This window comes from Hippopotamus amphibius, chromosome 5 (genome assembly GCF_030028045.1).
Source record: "Hippopotamus amphibius kiboko isolate mHipAmp2 chromosome 5, mHipAmp2.hap2, whole genome shotgun sequence".
In the NCBI taxonomy this organism is placed as follows: Eukaryota; Metazoa; Chordata; class Mammalia; order Artiodactyla; family Hippopotamidae; genus Hippopotamus; species Hippopotamus amphibius.
In genome coordinates this window covers 145,879,251-145,899,846 of record NC_080190.1, presented here as the reverse complement: position 1 = coordinate 145,899,846, position 20,596 = coordinate 145,879,251, and the positions used below count along the sequence as shown (strand labels likewise).

The window sequence follows — 20,596 nt, the reverse complement described above, 5'->3', positions numbered from 1 at the left end:
AATCTGTAAATTGCTTTGGGTAAGTTAGTCATTTTCACAATATTGAGTCTTCCAATCCAGGAACATGGTATGTCCCTCCATCTGTTTGTGTCGTCTTTGATTTCTTTCATCAGTGTCTTAAAGTTTTCTGCATATAGGTCTTTTGCCTCCTTAGGCAGGTTTATTCCTAGATATTTTATTCTTTTTGTTGCACTGGTAAATGGAAGAGTTTCCTTAATTTCTCTTTCTGCTCTTCCGTTGTTAGTGTATAGGAATGCAAGAGATTTCTGTGCATTAACTTTATATCCTGCTACTTTACCAAATTCATCAATTAGTGCTAGCAGTTTTCTGGTAGAATCTTAAGGGTTTTCTATGTATAATATCATGTCATCTGCAAAGAGTGACAATTTTACTTCTTCTTTTCCAGTTTGGATTCCTTTTATTTCTTTTTCTTCTCTGATTGCTGTGGCTAAAACTTCCAAAACTATGTTGAATAATAATTGTGAGAATGGGCAGCCTTGTGTTGTTCCTGTCTTTAGAGGGAATTCTTTCAGTTTTTCCCCATTGAGAACGATGTTGGCTGTTGGTTTGTCATATATGGTTTTTATTATGTTGAGGTAATTTCCTTCTATGCCCATTATCTGGAGAGCTTTTATCATAAATGGATGTTGAACTTTGTCAGAAGCTTTCTCTGTGTCTACTGAGATTATCATATGGTTTTTATCCTTCAGTTTTTTAATATGGTGTATCACATTGATTGATTTGCGTATATTGAAGAATCCTTGCATTCCAGGGATAAACCCCACTTGATCATGGTGTATGATCTTTTTAATGTGTTGTTGGATTTTGTTCCTAGTGTTTTGTTGAGGATTTTTGCATCTATATTCATCAGTGATATTGGCCTGTCATGTTGTTTTTTTGTGACATCTTTTTCTGGTTTTGATATCAGGGTGATGGTGGCCTTGTAGAATGAGTTTGGGAGTGTTCCTCCTGCTATATTTTGGAAGAGTTTGAGAAGGATAGGTGTTAGGTCCTCTCTAAATGTTTGATAGAATTTGCCTGTGAAGCCCTCTGGCCCTGGGCTTTTGTTTGTTGGGAGATTTTTAATTACAGTCTCAAATTCCGTGCTTGTGATTGGTTTGTTCATATGTTCTATTTCTTCCTGGTTCAGTCTTGGAGGATTGTACTTTTCTAAGAATTTATCCATTTTCTCCAGGTTTCCAGTTTATCGGCATATAGTTGCTTGTAGTAGTCTTTCATGATCTTTTGTATTTCTGAGGTGTCCGTTGTTACTTCTCCTTTTTCAGTTCTCATTCTGTTGATTTGCATCTTCTCCCTTTTTTTCCTGATGAGTCTGGCTAATGGTTTATCAATTTTGTTTATCTACTCAAGGAACCAGCTTTTAGTTTTATTGATCTTTGCTGTTTCCTTCCTTTCTTTTTCATTTATTTCTGATCTGATCTTTATGATTTCTTTCCTTCTGCTCACTTTGGGGTTTCTTTGTTCTTCTTTCTCTAATTGTTTTAGGTGTAAGGTTAGGTTGTTTATTTGATATTTTTCTTGTTTCTTAAGGTAGGACTGTATTGCTATAAACTTCCCTCTTAGAACTGCTTTTGCTGTGTCCCATAGGTTTTGTGTCATCATGTTTTCATTGTCATTTGTTTCTAGATATTTTTTGATTTCCTCTTTGATTTCTTTAGTGATTCCTTGGTTGTTGAGTAGCATATTGTTTAGTCTCCATGTGGTTGTATTTTTTACAATTTTTTTCCTGTAATTGATATCTAGTCTCATGGCATTGTGGTCAGGGAAAATGCTTGATACGATTTCAATTTCTTTGAATTTACCGAGGCTTGATTTGTGACCCAAGATGTGATCTATCCTAGAGAATGTTCCATGTGCACTTGAGAAGAAAATGTATTCTGTAGTTTTTGGATGGAATGTCCTATAAATATCAATTAAGTCGAGATAGTCTGATGTGTCATTTAAAGCTTGTGTGTCCTTATTTATTTTCTGTTTGGATGATCTGTCCATTGATGTAAGTGGGGTGTTAAAGTCTCCCACTATTATTGTGTTACTTTAGATTTCCCTTTTTAAGGTTGTTAGCATTTGCCTTATGTATTGAGGTGCTCCTATGTTGGGTGTATAGATATTTACCATTGTGATATGTTCTTCTTGGATGGATCCCTTGATCATTATGTAGTGTCCTTCCTTGTCTCTTGTAATAGTCTTTACTTTCAAGTCTAATTTGTCTGATATGAGTATTGCTATTCCAGCTTTCTTTTGACTTCCATTTGCATGGAATATCTTTTTCCATCCCCTTACTTTCAGTTTATATGTGTCCCTTGGTCTGAAGTGGGTTTCTTGTAGACAGCATATGTAAGGGTCTTGTTTTTGTATCCATTCAACCAGTCTGTTCTTTTGTTTGGAGTGTTTAACCCATTTACATTTAAGGTGATTATTGACATGTATCTTCTGATTATCATTTTCTTAATTGTTTTGAGTTTGTTTTTGTAGGTCTTTTCCTTCTCTTGTGTTTACTACTTAGAAAACTTCCTTTAGCAATTGTAAGGCTGATTTGGTGGTGCAGAATTCTCTTAACTTTTGCTTGTCTGGAAAGCTTTTGATTTCTCCCTCAAATCTGAATGAGATTCTTGCTGGGTAGAGTATTCTTGGCTGTAGGTTTTTCTCTCTCAGGACTTTCAGTATATCCTGCCATTCCCTTCTGGCCTGCAGAATTTCTGCAGAAAGATCTGCTGTTATCCTTATGGGTTTTCCGTTGTATGTTAATTGTTGCTTTTCTCTTGCTGCTTTTAATATTTTTTTTGTGTGTTTAATTTTCGTTAGTTTGATTAACATGTGCCTTGGTGTATTTCTCCTTGGGTTTATTCTGTATGGGACTCTCTGTGCTTCTTGGACTTGATTATTTCCTTTCGTATGTTGGGGAAGTTTTCCACTCTAACCTCTTCAAATATTTTCTCAGACCCTTTCATTTTTTCTTCTTCTTCTGGGATGCCTATGATTGAAATGTTGGTGCGCTTAATGTTGTCACCAAGGTCTCTGAGACTGTTGGAAGACAGTCTTCTTTTTTCTTTTTCCTGCTCTGTGGCAGTTATTTCCCCCATTCTCTCTTCCACCTCACTTATTCGTTGTTCTGCCTCAGTTATTCTGCTGTTTATACCATCTAGAGTATTTTCAATTTCGGTTGTTTTGTTAGCCATTACTGTTTGTTTGCTCTTTAGTTCTTCTGAGTCCTTATTAACTGTTTCTGTGTTTTGTTATCGAGATTTTTGGATCATCTTAACTATCATTACTCTGAATTCTTTTTCAGGCAATTTTCCTATTTCCTCTTCATTTATTTGGTCTTGTGTATTTTTACCTTGTTCCTTCATCTGTGACATATTTTTTTGTTGTCTCATTTTTTCCCCACTTTGGACGGGAAGGATTGTGTCCTGTCCCATTGGGTGTTTGGCCTGAGGTTTCAAGCACTGGAGTTTGTAGGTTGTTGAGTATAGCTGGGTCTTGATGTTGAGGTGAAAACCTCTGGGAGACCTCACTCTGAAGAATATTTGCTGGGAACTGGGTTTCCCTGTTAGTCTAATGTTTTGGACTCAGAGCTCCCACCTCAGCAGCTCAGGCCTGACCCTGGCCTTGTGAATCAAGATCCCACAAGCCGTGTGGAGCAGGAAAATGAAAAAAATTGAAAAAGAAAAAAAAGTAGGAGAAAAGAACAATAGCAAGATAAAAAATACGATAATAGGAAACTAACACATGTGTTAGAAAAAATTAAATAAAAAAAAAGAGTAACAACTGGAAGGTAAAACAACTGCAATAGCCTAAGTGAGGAAGTGCAAGAAAAAAAAAGAAAAGTAGAGAAAAAAAAAAAAGCCAGAAAAGGCCTTGGCTGTGGGGGTGGAGCTTAGACAAGGTGGGGGGGGTGGGGGGGGAGTTAGGCAATGAGCAGGGCCTACGCCTAGAAAAGGCCCTGGGGGTGGTGGGGACTGGGGCTTAGGCCCAATGAGGCAGAGGGGCCCAGGAATGCCTCTGGTCCTGGGAGCAAAGGACCAGGTCGAGGTACCCAGCAGGCTCCCTGGGCCCAAGTTGGTGGGAGAAATGCTGGGCACCTCCCCTAGTCCTCCAGTCTCAGAGGGTCCCTCCCCTTTGGGTTCTCTTCTTCCTCACCCCCTCTCTCCTATTCCCCTAGGACCCTCACAGCTGCAGGGGGCACTGGAAGGCAGGAGACCAGACTCTGACGCCCAACAGGCTTCCCAGGGCCCACTGGGCTGGGGTAACGCCTGCGGCACTTCCCAAGGTCTCCCAGTCTCATAGGGTCCCTGTCTGCCTCTCTTCCTCTCCCCCGCCCCCCACTATCCTGGGTCCCAAGCAGCTGGTGGGGGCCTGGAGTGTGAAAAATCAGGTCCATGAGCCTAGCAGGCTTCCCAAAGGTAGTGGGCCGGGGAAATACCTCCCCCACCTCCCTTGATCCTCCATTCCCAGAAGGCCCCCTCCCCTGCCCACCTCTCCTCTTCTCCCCTGCTTTCCTTCTACACCCCCAGGACCAGTGAGACCTAGAGGGGCCCCTGGAGGACTGAAGACCAGGCCTGGGGGCGCAACAGGCCTCCCGGTGCCAAGTGGGTAGGGAGATTTCCTGCAGTGTCTCCCCTGATCCTCTGGTCCTGCAAGATCCCCCCCACCGCTGTCTGCCTCTCTTCCTCTTCTCCTCTCCTCCCTTTCTACCACGCCTGTACGACCCACTCAGCCAGACAGACCGAGAGACCAGACTTCTAGGACCAACGGCAGGGAGGAGCCTTGGAAGGTGGAGGACCCACCCAGAAGAAATACCCGCCGGCACCTCCCCTGTTCTTCTGACCTGGAGAGATCCTTTCCCACCCTCTGTCTGCTTCTCTTCCTCCGCCCCACGCCCCCAGAACCCTCGTGCCAGAGGGGGGCCTGGAGAGTGAAGGACCAGGCCTGGGAGCCCAGTCGGCCTCCCTGGCCAAGAAGGCAGGCGAAACACCCTCTTGTCTCCCCATCCCCCAATCTCAAAGCCCCTACCCCCTCTGGTCCGCCTCTCCAACTCCTCGCCCCTCCTTCCTCCTTCCCACACCCCTAAGACTCAGGCAGCCCAGAGGAGGCCATGGAGGGTGGAGGACCCCACTGGGGAGCTCAGCAGGCCTCCTGGGTGGGAGAAATCCAGTTGCGGTTCCCCCGATCTCCCCAGACCTCAATGGTCCCTCCAGGCGGGAATCTCCCCCCTCACCCAGCCATCCCCCAGGGGCGCCGGTCTGGTCCGGCTTCCCCTTCCCTGCCCCCCTGACTTCCCCCAGGTCCTACCTGGTTACTCCAGGGTTCCTGCGGTCTGCTTGGGCCTCAGGTCCCTGGTGGGCCTCTGGCAACTGTTCTATTTGTGGGGAGACGTGATCTCCATGTCTTCCCACACTGCCATCTTGACTCCGTCCCCCTAAGTTCTTTTTAAAAGAGTGAGAAGGCATTTTCAGCAAAACTCTTTTATTTCCAATACAAGATAATGTTACTATTAAAATATCTTACTATACTGGCTTCTTAGCCCTCTGTTAAGGAGATTCCTCCTCTTCAGTCATTTCAAAGGTCAAGTTGGATTGGAGACTCCCTGTTGTCCACCTCTCCCTTAGATTCTACAAAAGAGCCCCGCCAGTGGTTAAGCTCTGTCACATTCTGGACATTGCTTTTCTCCTTTCATTTGCTCTACCTGCCCTTTTATATTCAAGATGATTGACATGATAAATGCAATAACTTTTCCTTTCTTATTTGGGGCCAGAGAGTGGCCTTTTTCTATGCGTTATCAGCTTTTCAAAATAGTAAGTATGTAATGTGCCCTTCATTTGTGTCCTAATAAGTTACAAAAGTTAATCTTGTCAAAATGCAGCAACAGAAGACTTAGACTGTTTCATTTCATGGTTTCCTGATAATGGTTTCCAGATCCAAACATTTGCCGAGGAGGTGTTGTACTAAGGCAGAGAGGGCTAAGAATCCTCTGGCTTGTTCAGGGTTGCCCAGGGGTCTTTGGCACAAATATGAAGAAAATGTATTTGTTGTATCATTGCCTAATGTTACCGCTTTGGGCCACTATGTTACTACATACACTTCCTGCAGTATGGAGTTTACTCCACACAGTGGTGCTAGAAAACCAAGAACTGATGATTGTTTGCCTTCTAATCAGTAAATACGTATTTTTAACTTCCTTATAAAATGAACACTTCCTTGAGTTATGTAGTAACGATTTCCTTAGCCTCTGTCCAATCCATCATAAAGTTATAATGATTTTACCTCTGATAGGTTGCCAGACTTCAACCATCCTTTACTTAGGCAGCTGCAGTAGTTTCCTGGTGGATCTTCCTGGGTTTACTTTGCTTTGCTCTGATCTGTTTTCCATATTTAATTATACGTAACCATTTATAAATTTGAATCTGGACTTTACTCTCCTGCTTAAAAGCTCTTAAATTACATTGAGTTTATCAATAAAGATAAGTAAAGGCAAGTCCTTTTGTGATCCAACTTCTGACCACAGTTCTCTAGCTTTATTCATCTGTAGCCTTTCCTTGTGCAGTTATCCTTGTTGTTCTGTATTTCAGCCAGTCTGGCTGACTTTTGGTTTTTTGAATACAAGTTTTTCCTTCTACTTTTGCCTGCTCTGCTTTTGCCTATAAGTAGGCTGTGTGTGTGTGTTTGTGTGTGTAGGGATATTTCCTAAGTTAACTCTACCTTATCCTTTGTAATTTGGCTCAAATTTTTTAAACTTTCATTAATCTCACCAGGTAGATCAGCTTCCAGTGTTATTTGTTCTCACAGTATCCAAAATTTTTCTTTGTAAAATTTATTACAGTTTTAATTATATATTTATTTATTTATTTGATTATTTGACTAATGTCTATTTCCCCACTGGATCATAAGTGTTTAGAAGGTAGATTCTGTGCTCTTTTCTCATCATTGTATCATTTGTGTTTATTAAAATACTTGCCAAATGAATGAATAAATGTAAGTCAGCTGCAACTCAAGGCACGTAATAGAAGTAGGAACAGGTGAGCATTCAAGAAAAAAAGACGAAAATACTTGCAGTCAGAATGCAGTAAGGTGAGTTTCATGGTTAAAGTATGAGTTTCATAATTAAGGCCCAGTATAGTCTATTTATGTGTTTCCTGTTGGAGCAGAAATTAATTCTAGGTCACTGGCAGCCCTGAACTATTAATGAAAGGGGTTCTGTTTACATAGAAGGGAAGGAGGAGTGGGAGGCAGACATCATACTTGGCAGATTTAAAATTATGGAAGCAGCTAAGAGAGTAGATCTTAAAAGTTCTTATAAGGAGGAGAACAATTGTAACTACATGATGTGAAGTGATGGATGTGTTAAGTCAACTTATTTTGATAATCATTTCACAATGTGTACATATATCAAATTACTATGTTGTATACCTTAAACTTATACAATGTTATATGCTGATTATATCTCAGTAAAGCTGGAAAAAATTGAAATAAAATTATGGAAGCCTCTAATGCCCTGGTGGAAAAAGCACTGTTCTTTAAGTAGGAAACCTTGTTTCTGTTCCAGATATGATATTGTTTTGTTCTGTACTCTTGGGAAAGATGTGGTATAACATTAAAGAAGTCACCATTTGTGTTTACATTTATTTCCATAATTATATAATGAGATAATAAGAACATTTTCTTTATTTCTTAACGTGTGGTAAAAATGAATGAGATAATAGAGGGTAAAGCATTTTAAAAAGTACAAAAACTCGTTATAAAGTGTGCTTAATATTTTCCAGAAGACAGGAAATCTTTCAATTTTAGAATTTCTCTGTTCTTTTTATTCATAATTACAAGGAAGAGGTACCTGAAAGAAAAGAGTGTGGTAGGAAAAGCGCTGTCTTCTATGGCCCATATATTCTAAGTTCTGTAAGGGCAGGAGCTTGTCAGTTTCACGCACTGTTTATCCTCTGCACACAGTGCCTAGTAGGTGCCCAGAAATTGTTTTTGAAATGAATAACAGTGAATTGTCCTGAAGGCCTTGGTGATTAGCATTCTGTGGTTTGTTTTTTGCCTTGTTGGCATTCTGCAGAAAAGAACAATCTGAGGCAAAACTCATGATATTTATGTTTATTTTTCTTATATTTCAGCTGTGGCAGAAGTAAAACTTCGAGATGATCAGTATACACTGGAACACATGCATGCTTTTGGAATGTATAATTATCTTCACTGTGATCCATGGTATCAAGACAGTGTCTACTACATTGATAACCTTGGAAGAATTATGAATTTAACAGTGATGCTGGTAAGGAAAGAGTCTGTAATACTAGGATTTTCCAATAAATTTGATCCTTAATTTTCACTTTTCATCTGATGTCTAGAGAATTGAGGTACACATACCTTTAATATATGGAATCCTGTCACCAGTTTATGTGAGGCTTCATTTAGTTTAATTCAGTTTTAGTTTTTCCGCTTATTCCTGTTATTTAAACTTAACTTATTCCCCTCTACTTCCACCAATAAAATATGATGTGTTTTATATCTCAGTATTGATGTAATAGTTCATGTCTGCTTTTTCTCGTGAGTTGTTAACCCTGACTGTGACAGTGGATTTATCTGTTTTTTCCTTCTAATTTTTGCTTTATGTATTTTTAAGTATGTTAATTGGGTATAGATATTTTTGGATTGTTTTGTCTGCTATGGATCAGTCCTTTTAGCGTTATAAAATATCCCTATTTATCTCTGGGCTCTAGGAATAATTTCTGTCTTGAAATCTTCTGATATTGATATAGCTGTCCTGGTTTTTTGTTTGTTTAATTAGTATTTGTTTTTTTCTATCCTTTTTCTTTGAGTTTCTCAGTGTTATTTTTAAAGTGTGTCTCTTGCAAAGAACGTATAGCTGGATCTTGTTGTTTATCCAGCTTTGTTCTTTAATTGGCTCAGTACATTTATATTTAATATAATTCCTGATATAGTTGGGTTTATGTTACCATTTTACCAATTCTTTACTTTTTGTCCCATCTTTTCTTTGTTCCTTTGTGTCTCTCTTCCTACCTGTTTTTTAATTCATCACAGTTTTTCTTTTTTTAAAAAAATTTTTCTTAAAATTCCACTTAATTTTCTCTTGTGGCTTCTTATTTCAACCTGTTTGTATTGTTATTATTTTTAATGGTTAATGTAGGGATTGTAGTACTCATCCTTAACTTACCCTACTTTGCCTCTAATTAATGTTGTTCCACTTAAAAAACAGTGTAAAAATCTTATGATAATATAATTCCTTTTACTTCCCTTTCCATACTTTGAGCTATTTCCTACATTTTACTTCTCCATGTGTTGTAAGCTCCACAATACATTGTTGGTTTTTTAAAATATTTATTTATTTATTTTTTGGCTGTGTTGAGTCTTTGTTGCTGCACAGGCTTTCTCTAGTTGAGGTGAGCAGGGACTACTCTAAAGCTCAGGCTCAGTAGTTGTGGCACAGGGGCTTAGTTGCTCCGTGGCATGTGGGATCTTCCTGGAGCAGGGATCGAACCCATGTCCCCTGAATTGGCAGGCGGATTCTTAACCACTGTGCCACCTAGGAAGCCCCCACAATACATTGTTAATGTACTTGCTTTAAGTAACCAGTGGTCTGTTAACAGCTTCCTGGCTACTCTCTGCTCCTTCTATCTAGCTTTCCTCTGCATTGCATCTACAGAATAATCTATCTGATTTGTTTGTTTAATCTTATCACTTCTCATTTAAATTCCTTAAATATTTCCTTTATGACAAAATCTGCACTTTTTAATATGTAATTTCAGAATAGGTAATGCATTCATGTGATTTAAAAATCAAGAAATTTAAAAAGGTATTTTTAGTAAAGTGTCTCTGACCCCAGTTTTATCTGTCCTGTGTTGTACCCCCTTTCCCTCTGTAACTTCCTTTTTCTAGTTTCTTGTATATACTTCCAGAGGTGGGTTTGTGTGTGTGTGCATGTTTGATTTTGATTTTTCTGGCAACTATAAGCATAAAGTGATATATTTGCTTAAAAAGTACAAACTCCTCACCTTGGCAGCTGTAGCTTATAATGCTGTTTTCTCCAGCCTTGTCTTTTACCACTTTGTACACTACATTCTAACACTACTAGACTCTTGCAGGTACTGAAATATGCACTGTATCCTTTTGCCTGCAACCCTTTTCCCATGTAATTCACTCAACCTGAAACATTCTCTCTTGTTTCTGTGTCAGGCTGCTTTCCAATCTTCACTGAAGTTTCAGCTAACCATTTAATCTAGGAAGTTTGCCCTGAAGTCCTCCCTTTGCTCTCCCCCGGGATATTCAGATCATTAGCTCTCAGATCTGTATGGACTGTGAATTCCTGCTAAGCCAGAGGTTAGCAAGCTTTTTCTGCGCGGGACCAGATAATAAATGTTATAGAGTTTATGGATCAGACAGTCTTATGTCACAACTGCTCAGTTTTGCTGTAGTAGTGTGAAAACAGCAGTTCAGAATTTGTAAACAGTGAGTGTGGCTGCATTCAAATAATACTTTATTTCCAAAAACAACAGGTAATTTGGCTTTTGGACTATAGTTTGCGAACCCTTGGTCTAGGCTGTGGGTCTTTCTATGTTTCTGTGATCCTAGCAGCCGGCAGAAGGCTTAATCATCAGTATTTGTATGTAATGGATAACAGTTGCTTAAAGCTTGTTGGCTTTACATTTTTGATAGGATCTTATTTCTTCTTCAGGTACAAGTATGAGTCTGGTTTGTTGAGATATTTTTAGTGAATAAGAAAGATTTATTTTTCTTCAAACTTTCATTGAATACTGCTACATGCTTTGTAGCCACACACACAAATAAATTGATAACATGTCACAGTAGAAGTAAGGACAAGTTGCAGAAGTAGTATAGAGGAGGAAATAGTTTATTACTGTGCATGGCTAGGAGAGGGATGTGGATAGAGTCACAGTTGAGGGCCAGAAGCTTGGTTTTATCAGTTCACTTATTGATAATCATGTTTTGGGATGCTAATCCCAACTTAAATCACAAGATTGGAAATCTAGAATTAAAGTTCATGACTGCATTTGAAATACTGTAGTGACCAGCAGTGTGGACTGGTCAGTATATTTTTCTTATGTTAGAAAGTTTCCATAGGAAATAAAATAATTTTGATAGCTTTTTTCTGTAATTTTTTTTGATAGCTTACTTGACATGGAATCAGACGAAAGACTAATATGTCTTTGATTCCTTTTCCTGTTCTATTATCTAGCTTCTTTGGACACCTTAGGGTAATTCCTTATGGTTCCTTATTTGGTTTAGTCTCTCTTTGCCTGTCTGTTGACTTACTAAAGACACTATATACACATACACTCTGTATACACTGTATACTTGGATAGTGTAGACACACAAGCCAGATGCTCTGCACACATATATGTGTACTATATTGCCCATACATGATCAGACACATCCATACTCTGCATATGTGTAGTTAGAATTTTATTGTGTCCTTTAAGTTTAAGGACTTCTACTTTTTTTTTTTTACGATTCTGTTATTTTGTTTAGGAAGACAAATCTAAAATCTGGATATTCTTTTTTCTTTAAGTTTTTTTTTTTTTTTTTTGTGAGCCATTTTTAAAGTCTTTATTGAATTTGTTACAGTATTGCTTCTGTTTTATGTTTTGGTTTTTTGGCCAGGAGGCATGTGGGATCTTAGGTCCCGCACCAGGGATCAAACCCACACCCCTTGCATTGGAAGGCGAAGTCTTAACCCCTGGACTGCCAGGGAAGTCCCTGGATATTCTTTAAGAATATTGACTTATGGAGCCTTACTCAGTCACATAGTCTAATTTATACTATTCAGTCGACATTCAAAATGTTTATTGACTACCTGCTATATGTTATGCATTATTGTAGGTGCTGGGAATGCCACAGTGTACAAAGTAAAGTCTCTTCTAGTTTATTAGTTTATAGTAGAATGTGAACGGCTTCCTTCCCTCTCTTCCTCAATTTGAACTTGACATTGAAATAACCTTTTTTTGTACGTTTGTACACGTTCAAAGCAATGTACATTTTCTATATATGTGGGCATTTGCTGATTCCTCTGTTTGCTTTTGGTGGTGTCCTGTACTTAGCTGGGCCTGATGGCCAGAGTCAGTCTAGTTAAAACTTTCAATAGAGAAATCTCCAGTTTTTTGCTAGGGTGGGTAGTTTATGTTAATTTGGGGAGAATTGACATTTTTGTGATTTTTTTTTTTTCCACCCAAGAATATGGTGTGTCATTTATTTAGATCTTCTTTTATGTCCTTAAGGTAAGATTTTAATAGTTTTCCCTTGATCTTATGCTCATTAAGTTTATTCTTGAATTTTTATGGTTTCTGCCTCTTGTGAATAGAATATGGTTTTTTTCTATTTTCTTTCCCGGATGCTTTTTGATAAAGACTATTTGTTGTATAAGCAGCCACCTTAATTGATGATTAAGTAATTTTTACCTACTTCCATTTAGGTTTTCAAAGTAGACTGTTCCATCATTAGTAAAAGGAAATGTCAGGACTTACGAAAGTAGAAATAACATTCCTGTGTCATTTCATTTTTGTCTTATTGATGTTACTAGATAGAACCTCTGAGACAATGTTTAATAATAATGGGGACTACAAAGCATCCCTGTTTAACTTTTGATTTTAACTGTAATGGCTTTTAAATTTACTTAAGAGAATACTTACTGTCGGTTTTAGATAAATAGCTTTTATTGTTTTAAAGTTGATTCAGTTTCTGTTTCTATTTAATGTTTTTATTATGCCTGCTGAATTTTATCGCATGCCTTTTCAGAACCCACTTATTGTTAATGATTATGTGCCTTTTATTAATTTATCAGTGTAGTGAATTAAATTGATATGGTTTAAAAATTCCTTAATTTCCTAATTCCTTAAGTTCCTCGGATAAATTCCTTTTGGTTAAATTATTCTTTTGATACATTATTGGATTCTGTTTGCTGACATTTTATTTATAATGTTTGTATTTGTTTTCACAAGTTATATTGGTTTTTTATTTTTATTTTGTTGATGTCTGTCAGATTTTGATTACAGTTTTGCTGGTTTCCTTGAATTGGAGAGCTTTTTGGAACTGAAATAATTTAGGGTTGGAATAATCTGTTCTTTATATGTTAGGTAAAAATTCTCTTTGGACCTATTATTTATCCTGTTCTTTTTCAAGGTTCTTTTCACCTATCCATTTTATTCTATAGTAATTGTTTTATTCAAACTCTGTTTCTTCGGTAATGTTGTAATGTGTATTTTTGCTAGGGAAGAAATTATCTTTTCTCGATTTTTCTTTTCTCTAATTTTCCTGTTTTTCCTTAATCAAACTTTAGAAGGATCTCATCATTATTTTATTTTTAAAGAACCATGATTGGGATTGTTTTAGTTTTTCTGCTTAATTAATTCAGCTTTTTGTCTTTGGTTTTCAAACTTTATTGCACATCAGAATCACTTGGAGTAATTGATCAAAACAAAAAGCTAATTTCAGGCTATGGTTCCCAAATATTCTTATTCAGTTTATCAGGGTTGGTTGTGGTCTGGGAATCTGCATTTTATCAGACACCCCAGATGATTTTGCTTGTGGTCTGGTGACCAACTTTTGAGAAACTGCACTTGTGGTAAAGAAAAAAATACCATACTTGTTTCTTATTATTTTTCTGGTCAGCAACAAAGGAAATCAACTTGCTCTTTGAACTGTTTTGGGGGCAGTATTGGCTGCTGGCTACACATATTGGCTTTTTTTAAAGCAGAAGACTGTTGTTCTAATATACATTTTATTGTCTGGTTTTTTTTGTTGGTTTTTTTTTTTTTTTCTTTGAGTCAAAGGCCCACATGCACAAATCCCAGAGAGGTTCTTTTCTTGCGGCTGATTTACAGAAATGACCACTCTTGTTAATCTGGGCTAAACAGTGTTGTGGTGAAAGTGAAGGGTATAGGGCCCAAGAATGAAATTCACAAGTTGCTTGACCTTTAGATTTTGTGAGGAGCCAGCAGATGGCAGCAATTCAACACACAGATTTATAGAGGCATCTTACTTCCAAGTCAGTTTAACTTGTGGTTTATGATCCTTACTTTTAGAGAAATGTCAATTGGGAGGAAGTACCCTTTGGAAGTAGAAAATTCCTTAGGAAAGCAAAAGAAAAAAAGTGTTTAAAATTTGATTCTTTGTTATGTTGTCATTTTATTATGTATGATATTAGGGCATATTTTAAAGTAACGTGTTCTGTTTCTTAATATTTAGGGAATTAATTCTGTGCTGATTTATTTTTCCATTTATCTGAAAAACACGTTTTTGCTACCATCTTGTGGTACCTCTTTAAATTGCATGTAAAGATCCAGAGGAGAGTTACTGGATTCCATTTGAAGCATGCACTGGTAAGGCTGTGTCTTAGAGTGACTGGTGACAACTACTTGTTAGTCCAGCTCAGTTGTACGCCAGTATGTTCTTATCTAGACCTGAATCCAGCTTATTTTCTACAGTTGAGGGAGGCAGTGATTTACCTGGTTAAAGAAAAACAAGAGGAGTAAGTTCTTGGAACTGTGTGTGCTTAATGCATTATTGAAAGCTTTGTAGTACATAAAGACATTCCTCAATCAAATTGCAATTAATTTAAAACACCTTTCCATAAAGCTTTAGCAAAAAAAAAAAAAAAGCAGAAAGAAAAAGACTTTTTTCCCTTCCAAATAAAGTTAATAGTTATTAGTGACGAAAGCCTTTCTCCAGAAAAAGATCACTCCCTTTTAAAAGGGCAAAGTTTTAAATGTCAGTGTCTAATAATACCAGTAAATGGCATCCTTATTTAATTTAGCTTGACCATTTTTTTAAAATTGAATAGCGTTTTCTATAAATATACATGTATTAGAAAAATGCTTTGTTCTGAGCTTGCCTCTTTTAGCTGTAACTAAGAAATGCCCAAAACTGTTTTAAGATGTCTTCATAGATATATACAGTTTATGTATTAGTACTTATTTTCTGTTTATTTAGTGTCACTTCTATATAATATGTGGACATTGAGATTTTTGTATTATGTTTTGTTGACTCAGGAATCTGATTAAAATACTGTATAGTATATTAGCCTGAAAGGAAAACTGAATATGGTAGTTTCATTCATACTAGGGGTTTATTTTGGGGGGAGGGGGTAGTTATTCTCTAAATTGCATTGAGTTCTGAGGTATCACTTGTTTAGAAAAACTTGAGAAGTGGTTACTTAAAGTGTGGAATACAGGAAAGACCAACTTTTGGAGTGCAGTCAGCTAAGATTTGAATATTGGCCCTGCCATTTTCTGGCAGTGCAGTTCCAGGCAAATTATTTAATCTTTTTGAACAGAGCTCTTTATCTTGTTAAAGTAGGATAGTAATTTTAACTTCATAGGGTTTGGAGATAATTAAATGAGATGGCAAAGTCAAAGCACTTACTTAATACAGTACTGTACATTGTAGTCATTCAATAAGTGCTCCATTTATCAATGAAATTTTAATTCTTTCGCGATTCAGCTGTGAAATGTTATTTCAGAATGATTTTCAACAGTTTTGAACATAATTACATTAACTTTTTTTGAGTGGAAGAAGAAAATGATTGGGTGGCACCAGGACATTATAGATGCTAATTACATAAAGCTTTATTGTTAGGACACTGTAAAAGTGTTAATGGAGATTATTCAGAAATAATTTAGTACTCTCATTTGCAAAAGAAAGTATTTTATTGCATACAGTCCATTTAAAATTAAAATGTACTCTGAAAATTGGGTTTTAAAAATCAGGAACATTTAGGTTTTTTCACATAAACTATCATTTAATTTTGAGATACTGTGTGCTTTTCTTTGCATTTTAATTTAATTTTGGCTTCACATTTATATACTTGGATATCTTAATCATTCTCTTGGATATTGCACTCTTATCTGATAACTAGATGCCTAGCCGTCTCAGGTATGTGGAACCTTGTATTTAAAAGAAAATGCCTTAAAACAACCTTTATTTTTGAGTATGAAATGAAGAATGGTAGCTTCCTAATAATGGTTCCCTAGGTTAGATGTAGTGAAGGGTATGTAGTGGGGAGACCACTGAAACTTTTACTTTGAAACAACTATTTTGAGGAAGAAGTTCCATTTTATCTTGTTCATATCCTTTAATTATATATATCACACATAGATTATTCAATGTTTAAAAAGAAAAGTCAAGCAGTGTATTTGAAGCAGTAATGGAAAGTTACCCTTTACCCCCAATCTCGCCTACCACCAGTCCCACTTTGATTTCATTTTCCTTTCTAATAGTAAATGCTGTTAACAGAATAGTACCTATCTGTCTACAGCTGACTCTGTGGACAAACATATCTCAATGTTTCTTTCAGCATATATGGATTTATACGTTCTGCATCTTTTTTTTTACAGGAGATCTTTTCAGTGTATTATAAATCTACTTCAGTATGTTTAACAGTTATTTGGTATTCCAAAGAATAGTTATTCCGTAGTTAACCATTCCTTTGCAAGTGCTCTCCAGACAGAGATGCCAGGTACACATCTTTAGTTGAACACATTGGATTTATTACTTTTTGCAGCAGAGGAGAATGCATACCATGGGGAACCATAGGGTGTCTCAGTAAGAAGATGGTAGAAGGGACTTACTGTAGGATTGCGTTTATATTAGATGATTTTGGGGGAGGATTTAAGAAACTGGGGCTTAGCTCTGGATTGGATACTGTTAGGAAGCTGGATAATTCCATTATGGGTATCTTAATAAGTCTTATCCAGAAGGAGGAAGAAGACTGGACGGAAGCTTAAGCTGTGGTTAGTAATATTGGCATGGATTAGGGTCCTGTTTGTGGCTTTGACAATGTTCATGTTTTATGTGTGTTCAGATACCATTACAGAGTGATGCTGTTTTTGTCTTGTTCTGTCATGGTGACGGAGGTCATACAGTGGCCTCGTCTGATGATTATGTTCTGTGAAATTGTTTATGTTCATCAGGAGAACATAGCTGTTACTGTCACCAGCTCATAGCAAAACCAAGTCCTAGCTGATACTACCAGGCTAGCACTGGGATGTCACGGGCTGGTATTCTCTTACTCAGTCTTACTTACTCATTAAACAGCTAGGTTGTATCCTAGTTTTTATTGGCACAGTTTTTCATTTTCATCATTAAAATAAACATTCTTGTTATGTGGATCTTAGTATACATGGGCAAGTATTGTTATAAATTCCTAGAGGTGGAATTGTATTAAAGGGTATATAACACATCATAAAATTTGGTTTATAATCATTGCTGAAAAGCCTGTACTTATTTCTGTTCTTACCAACAGGGCACCTTAGTGAAGAATAGACAATAACAGTGTAAGATTGTTTTTTTTGTTTTGTTTTGTTTTGTTTTCCTGGGTAATGGAGGTATCTTATTATTTTAATCATGTGGTTTTTCTTACTAATGAATTTGAACATTTTGGCCTTTTTTAAAAAAAAACACAAAACCATAGTTTTCCTGTTCATATTCTTTTCCTGTTAAAATTTTTTTGATAACCTTTTCTTTCTTGTTAAGTTTTAAGGGTATTTTGTACGTTATAGATGTTAGTACTGTGCTATATTTGTGGCAAGTATTTCTCTCCCTATCTGGTATATGTCTTTTATTTACTCATAGGATGGCTTTCTCCACCCTGAGATTATTAAAACATTATTACTCTTCTGACTAAGCTATTTTACTTTTCCCTTGAAACAGGTTATTAATCTATCTGGAATGAGGAATATTTTTGTGTAATTTTTTTCCCAGAGATCCCTAGTGTTTCACTATTATTTGTTGACTAGTCCATTTCTTTCACAATAATTGGAAATACCACATCATGTTCTAAATGCCTACATAGACATCAGCCTGCAGTAAAATTTCTCTTACTTGACCTTCACTTAACTGACTGAATTAACTGATATTTTCTATTCTCTTTGAATAACATGCTGACTGAAGATCATGGTAAGATTAATATTTATTGCTAGTAAGTTACTCAGTACTATGCTGTTATAATTCTGTTTCTGCTAGTTGAGTTTTACATCACTGATACTTAGATTTTGTCATTCTAAAAACTTTATGCCAGCTGTGTTTGTCATTACATTTTCATTTAATGCAATATTATGTAAATCAGTAAAATATGAGTACGAAAAGGGGGAACGGTGACATTTTAAAGAAGACAAAATCGCATGGTTTAGAAAGAAACAGTGGATCACTGAAAAACTTGAGGCTAATAAGGACATAGTTAAATTTTATTAATGTATACATATATTGATCTAAACAGTTCTAGGAGCAGGGGATGAAATACATGAATCAAGGATTATTTTTGTACTGCAGGAAAACTTACTAAAAACTAAAACAATAAAAATTAATTGAATTGAGTACAGTGAGAGGAAGTTTCTGAGTTGTAGCCCTTTTTATATATTTTCTTTAAAACATTTTAATGATGTAATCCATATTGTAAGGACATATACACAATAAAAATGTGTCAACAAAATCCCAAGTTGTTAATAGCATAGTGTAGCATTTTCATACCATAGGAATGTCCGTGGAGGCATTTAAGAACATGATGTGGTATTTCAAATTGTTAAAAATAGTGATCGTTAATTTTAAACTTAAGAATGAAGACTAGATTACTGCATTGAATTAGTTATCTATTGCTATGTAACAACTTACTTCGGAGCTTAGTAACTTGAAACAATAACTGTCATCTTACAGTTTTGGTGAGAAATCAGAGAGTGGTATAGCTGGGTGGTTCTGTTTCAAGGTTTCTCAAGAGAATGTAGCCAAGATGTCGGCTAAGACTTCAGTGATCTGAGCCTGACTAGAGCTAAAGGGTACACTCCAGAAATGGTTCACTCACAGGGTGCTGGTTATTGTCAGGAGCCCTCAGCGCCTCCTCATGTGGGTCGGCCATGTGCAATCCAAGAGAAAGAGCAAGATGGAAGGTGTCAAGTCTTTTATGACCTAGTCCGAAAAGTCACATACCATCACTTCCGTTTCTTAGAAGTGACTCAGTGGGACAGCTCATACTCAAAGGCAGGGGAGTTAGGCACCTACTCTCCAAGGGGAGTGTAGCCAGTGCACTGAAGATATTTATTCTCTATGTGTACGGGTCAAGGAGAGGGAGGGATTTATTTATAATGTTCCACTTCCTTTTAGGACACTGCCTTAGGAAAACCACGAGAGGTGTTTCGACTTCCTACCGATTTGACAGCATGTGACAATCGCCTTTGCGCATCCATCCATTTCACATCTTCTACCTGGGTTACTTTGTCAGATGGAACTGGAAGATTGTATCTCATTGGAACAGGTGAACGTGGAAATAGCGCTTCTGAAAAATGGGAGGTGAGGTTTTTTTTTTTTTTTTTTTGACTTATGTAAAGTCTGGAAAGTGTATGCAAATTAGATCTTAATGATTTTGAAATAACACTTTTTTAGAGATAGTTTACATGTGATCTTTTGATTTTTATGATATATAATGTTTTGGGTATCTTTTAAGTTAAATTATAAAATGTATACCTTTTATGAAACTGCTATGTTAGCTATTCCTGTTTTGATCTGGGGTGAGTGCAATTGTCAAGAATTGCATTTGTTTTTCAACAATTACCTGATGAGTGCTTTATAAGTGTATAGCAGTACACTGAGCATTAATGTTGCCACCTTCTTCTTTTTGAAGAGTTGGCCAGAAAATTACATTGGCGTGTCTTTTCTCTCTACTCTTGTTTTATTTTCTAGTATATTTATGGGCCCAGCGCACTTCTGCTGCACCACTTTGTTAACTGTCTGCTATGTTTAAACTGGTCAAATAGTAACTTTACCAGAGTATTCCCTACTTAGAAAAATATACTGTAGCACTGTACCAGTCTCCAAGATGCTATTTTTACTTGTGTTTTAAAAACAATGTAACAGACTTAACAATGTAATCTGAAGGGCAGGTTAGGATTTTAATAGTAATAAATGTAGAATTAATTTCTCTAGAGCCACAGTTTTTGAAGGTAGATGAGAATGACACTGAGATGTGCTAATAAGTGTAATGTGATATTGCTACTGTCTAAATCTTAGCAGGTGGCCTTTAGTTCTGGGTAGCTAAGGAGATATGAATTTAATATTTTACTTCTTATAAAATATTTTTATCAGACCAACAGATGCCTACAAAGACCAGGCTTTAATTATTTGAGAAAAACCAAGAAGGCCTTAGTGGTTTACCTTTCTTATTAAGTTATACCAAATGCTATACTACCAAATTGTAGTATGTTCAAAAAACTAAACAAAATACAGTAAATTATCAGAACAACAATAGCCTGTTTATAGGAGGCCTTTGCAGTCACAGTTTCAAATAGTCATTGGACATTGTGACATTTTCTGTTCTGGCTTCCAGTAATAACTTTTTTTTCTTTTTTTTGCTGAGGCACTGTGGTATATAGCACATTGAAACAGTTGGAAGGAATTTGAAGACTGATGGGCAGGAGAGTTATGAATGACAATTTATCTGTTATCAGGTTGTGTGGATTCTGTTGGTTTTCAATAGAAAGAAACACACTGACCTTGTTCACCTTCAGATTAAAAATAACCCCACATATTCCACTAGACGGAAATTCATATGGGTTTATATTTCATT

The 20,596-nt window shown here is 36.7% G+C and overlaps 1 protein-coding gene across 3 annotated transcripts in view; it reads left to right on the top strand.

The window, feature by feature from the left end:
- The window catches only part of NUDCD1 (NudC domain containing 1), a 99,835-nt gene that overhangs the window by 18,870 nt on the left and 60,369 nt on the right, over nucleotides 1–20,596 (top strand). For all 3 annotated transcript variants that reach the window (XM_057735828.1, XM_057735829.1, XM_057735830.1), the window contains exons 2-3: nucleotides 8,130–8,284; nucleotides 19,138–19,323. In XM_057735828.1, coding sequence (XP_057591811.1) covers nucleotides 8,130–8,284; nucleotides 19,138–19,323 — 341 coding nt within the window. The remainder of the gene's footprint in view (nucleotides 1–8,129; nucleotides 8,285–19,137; nucleotides 19,324–20,596) is intronic.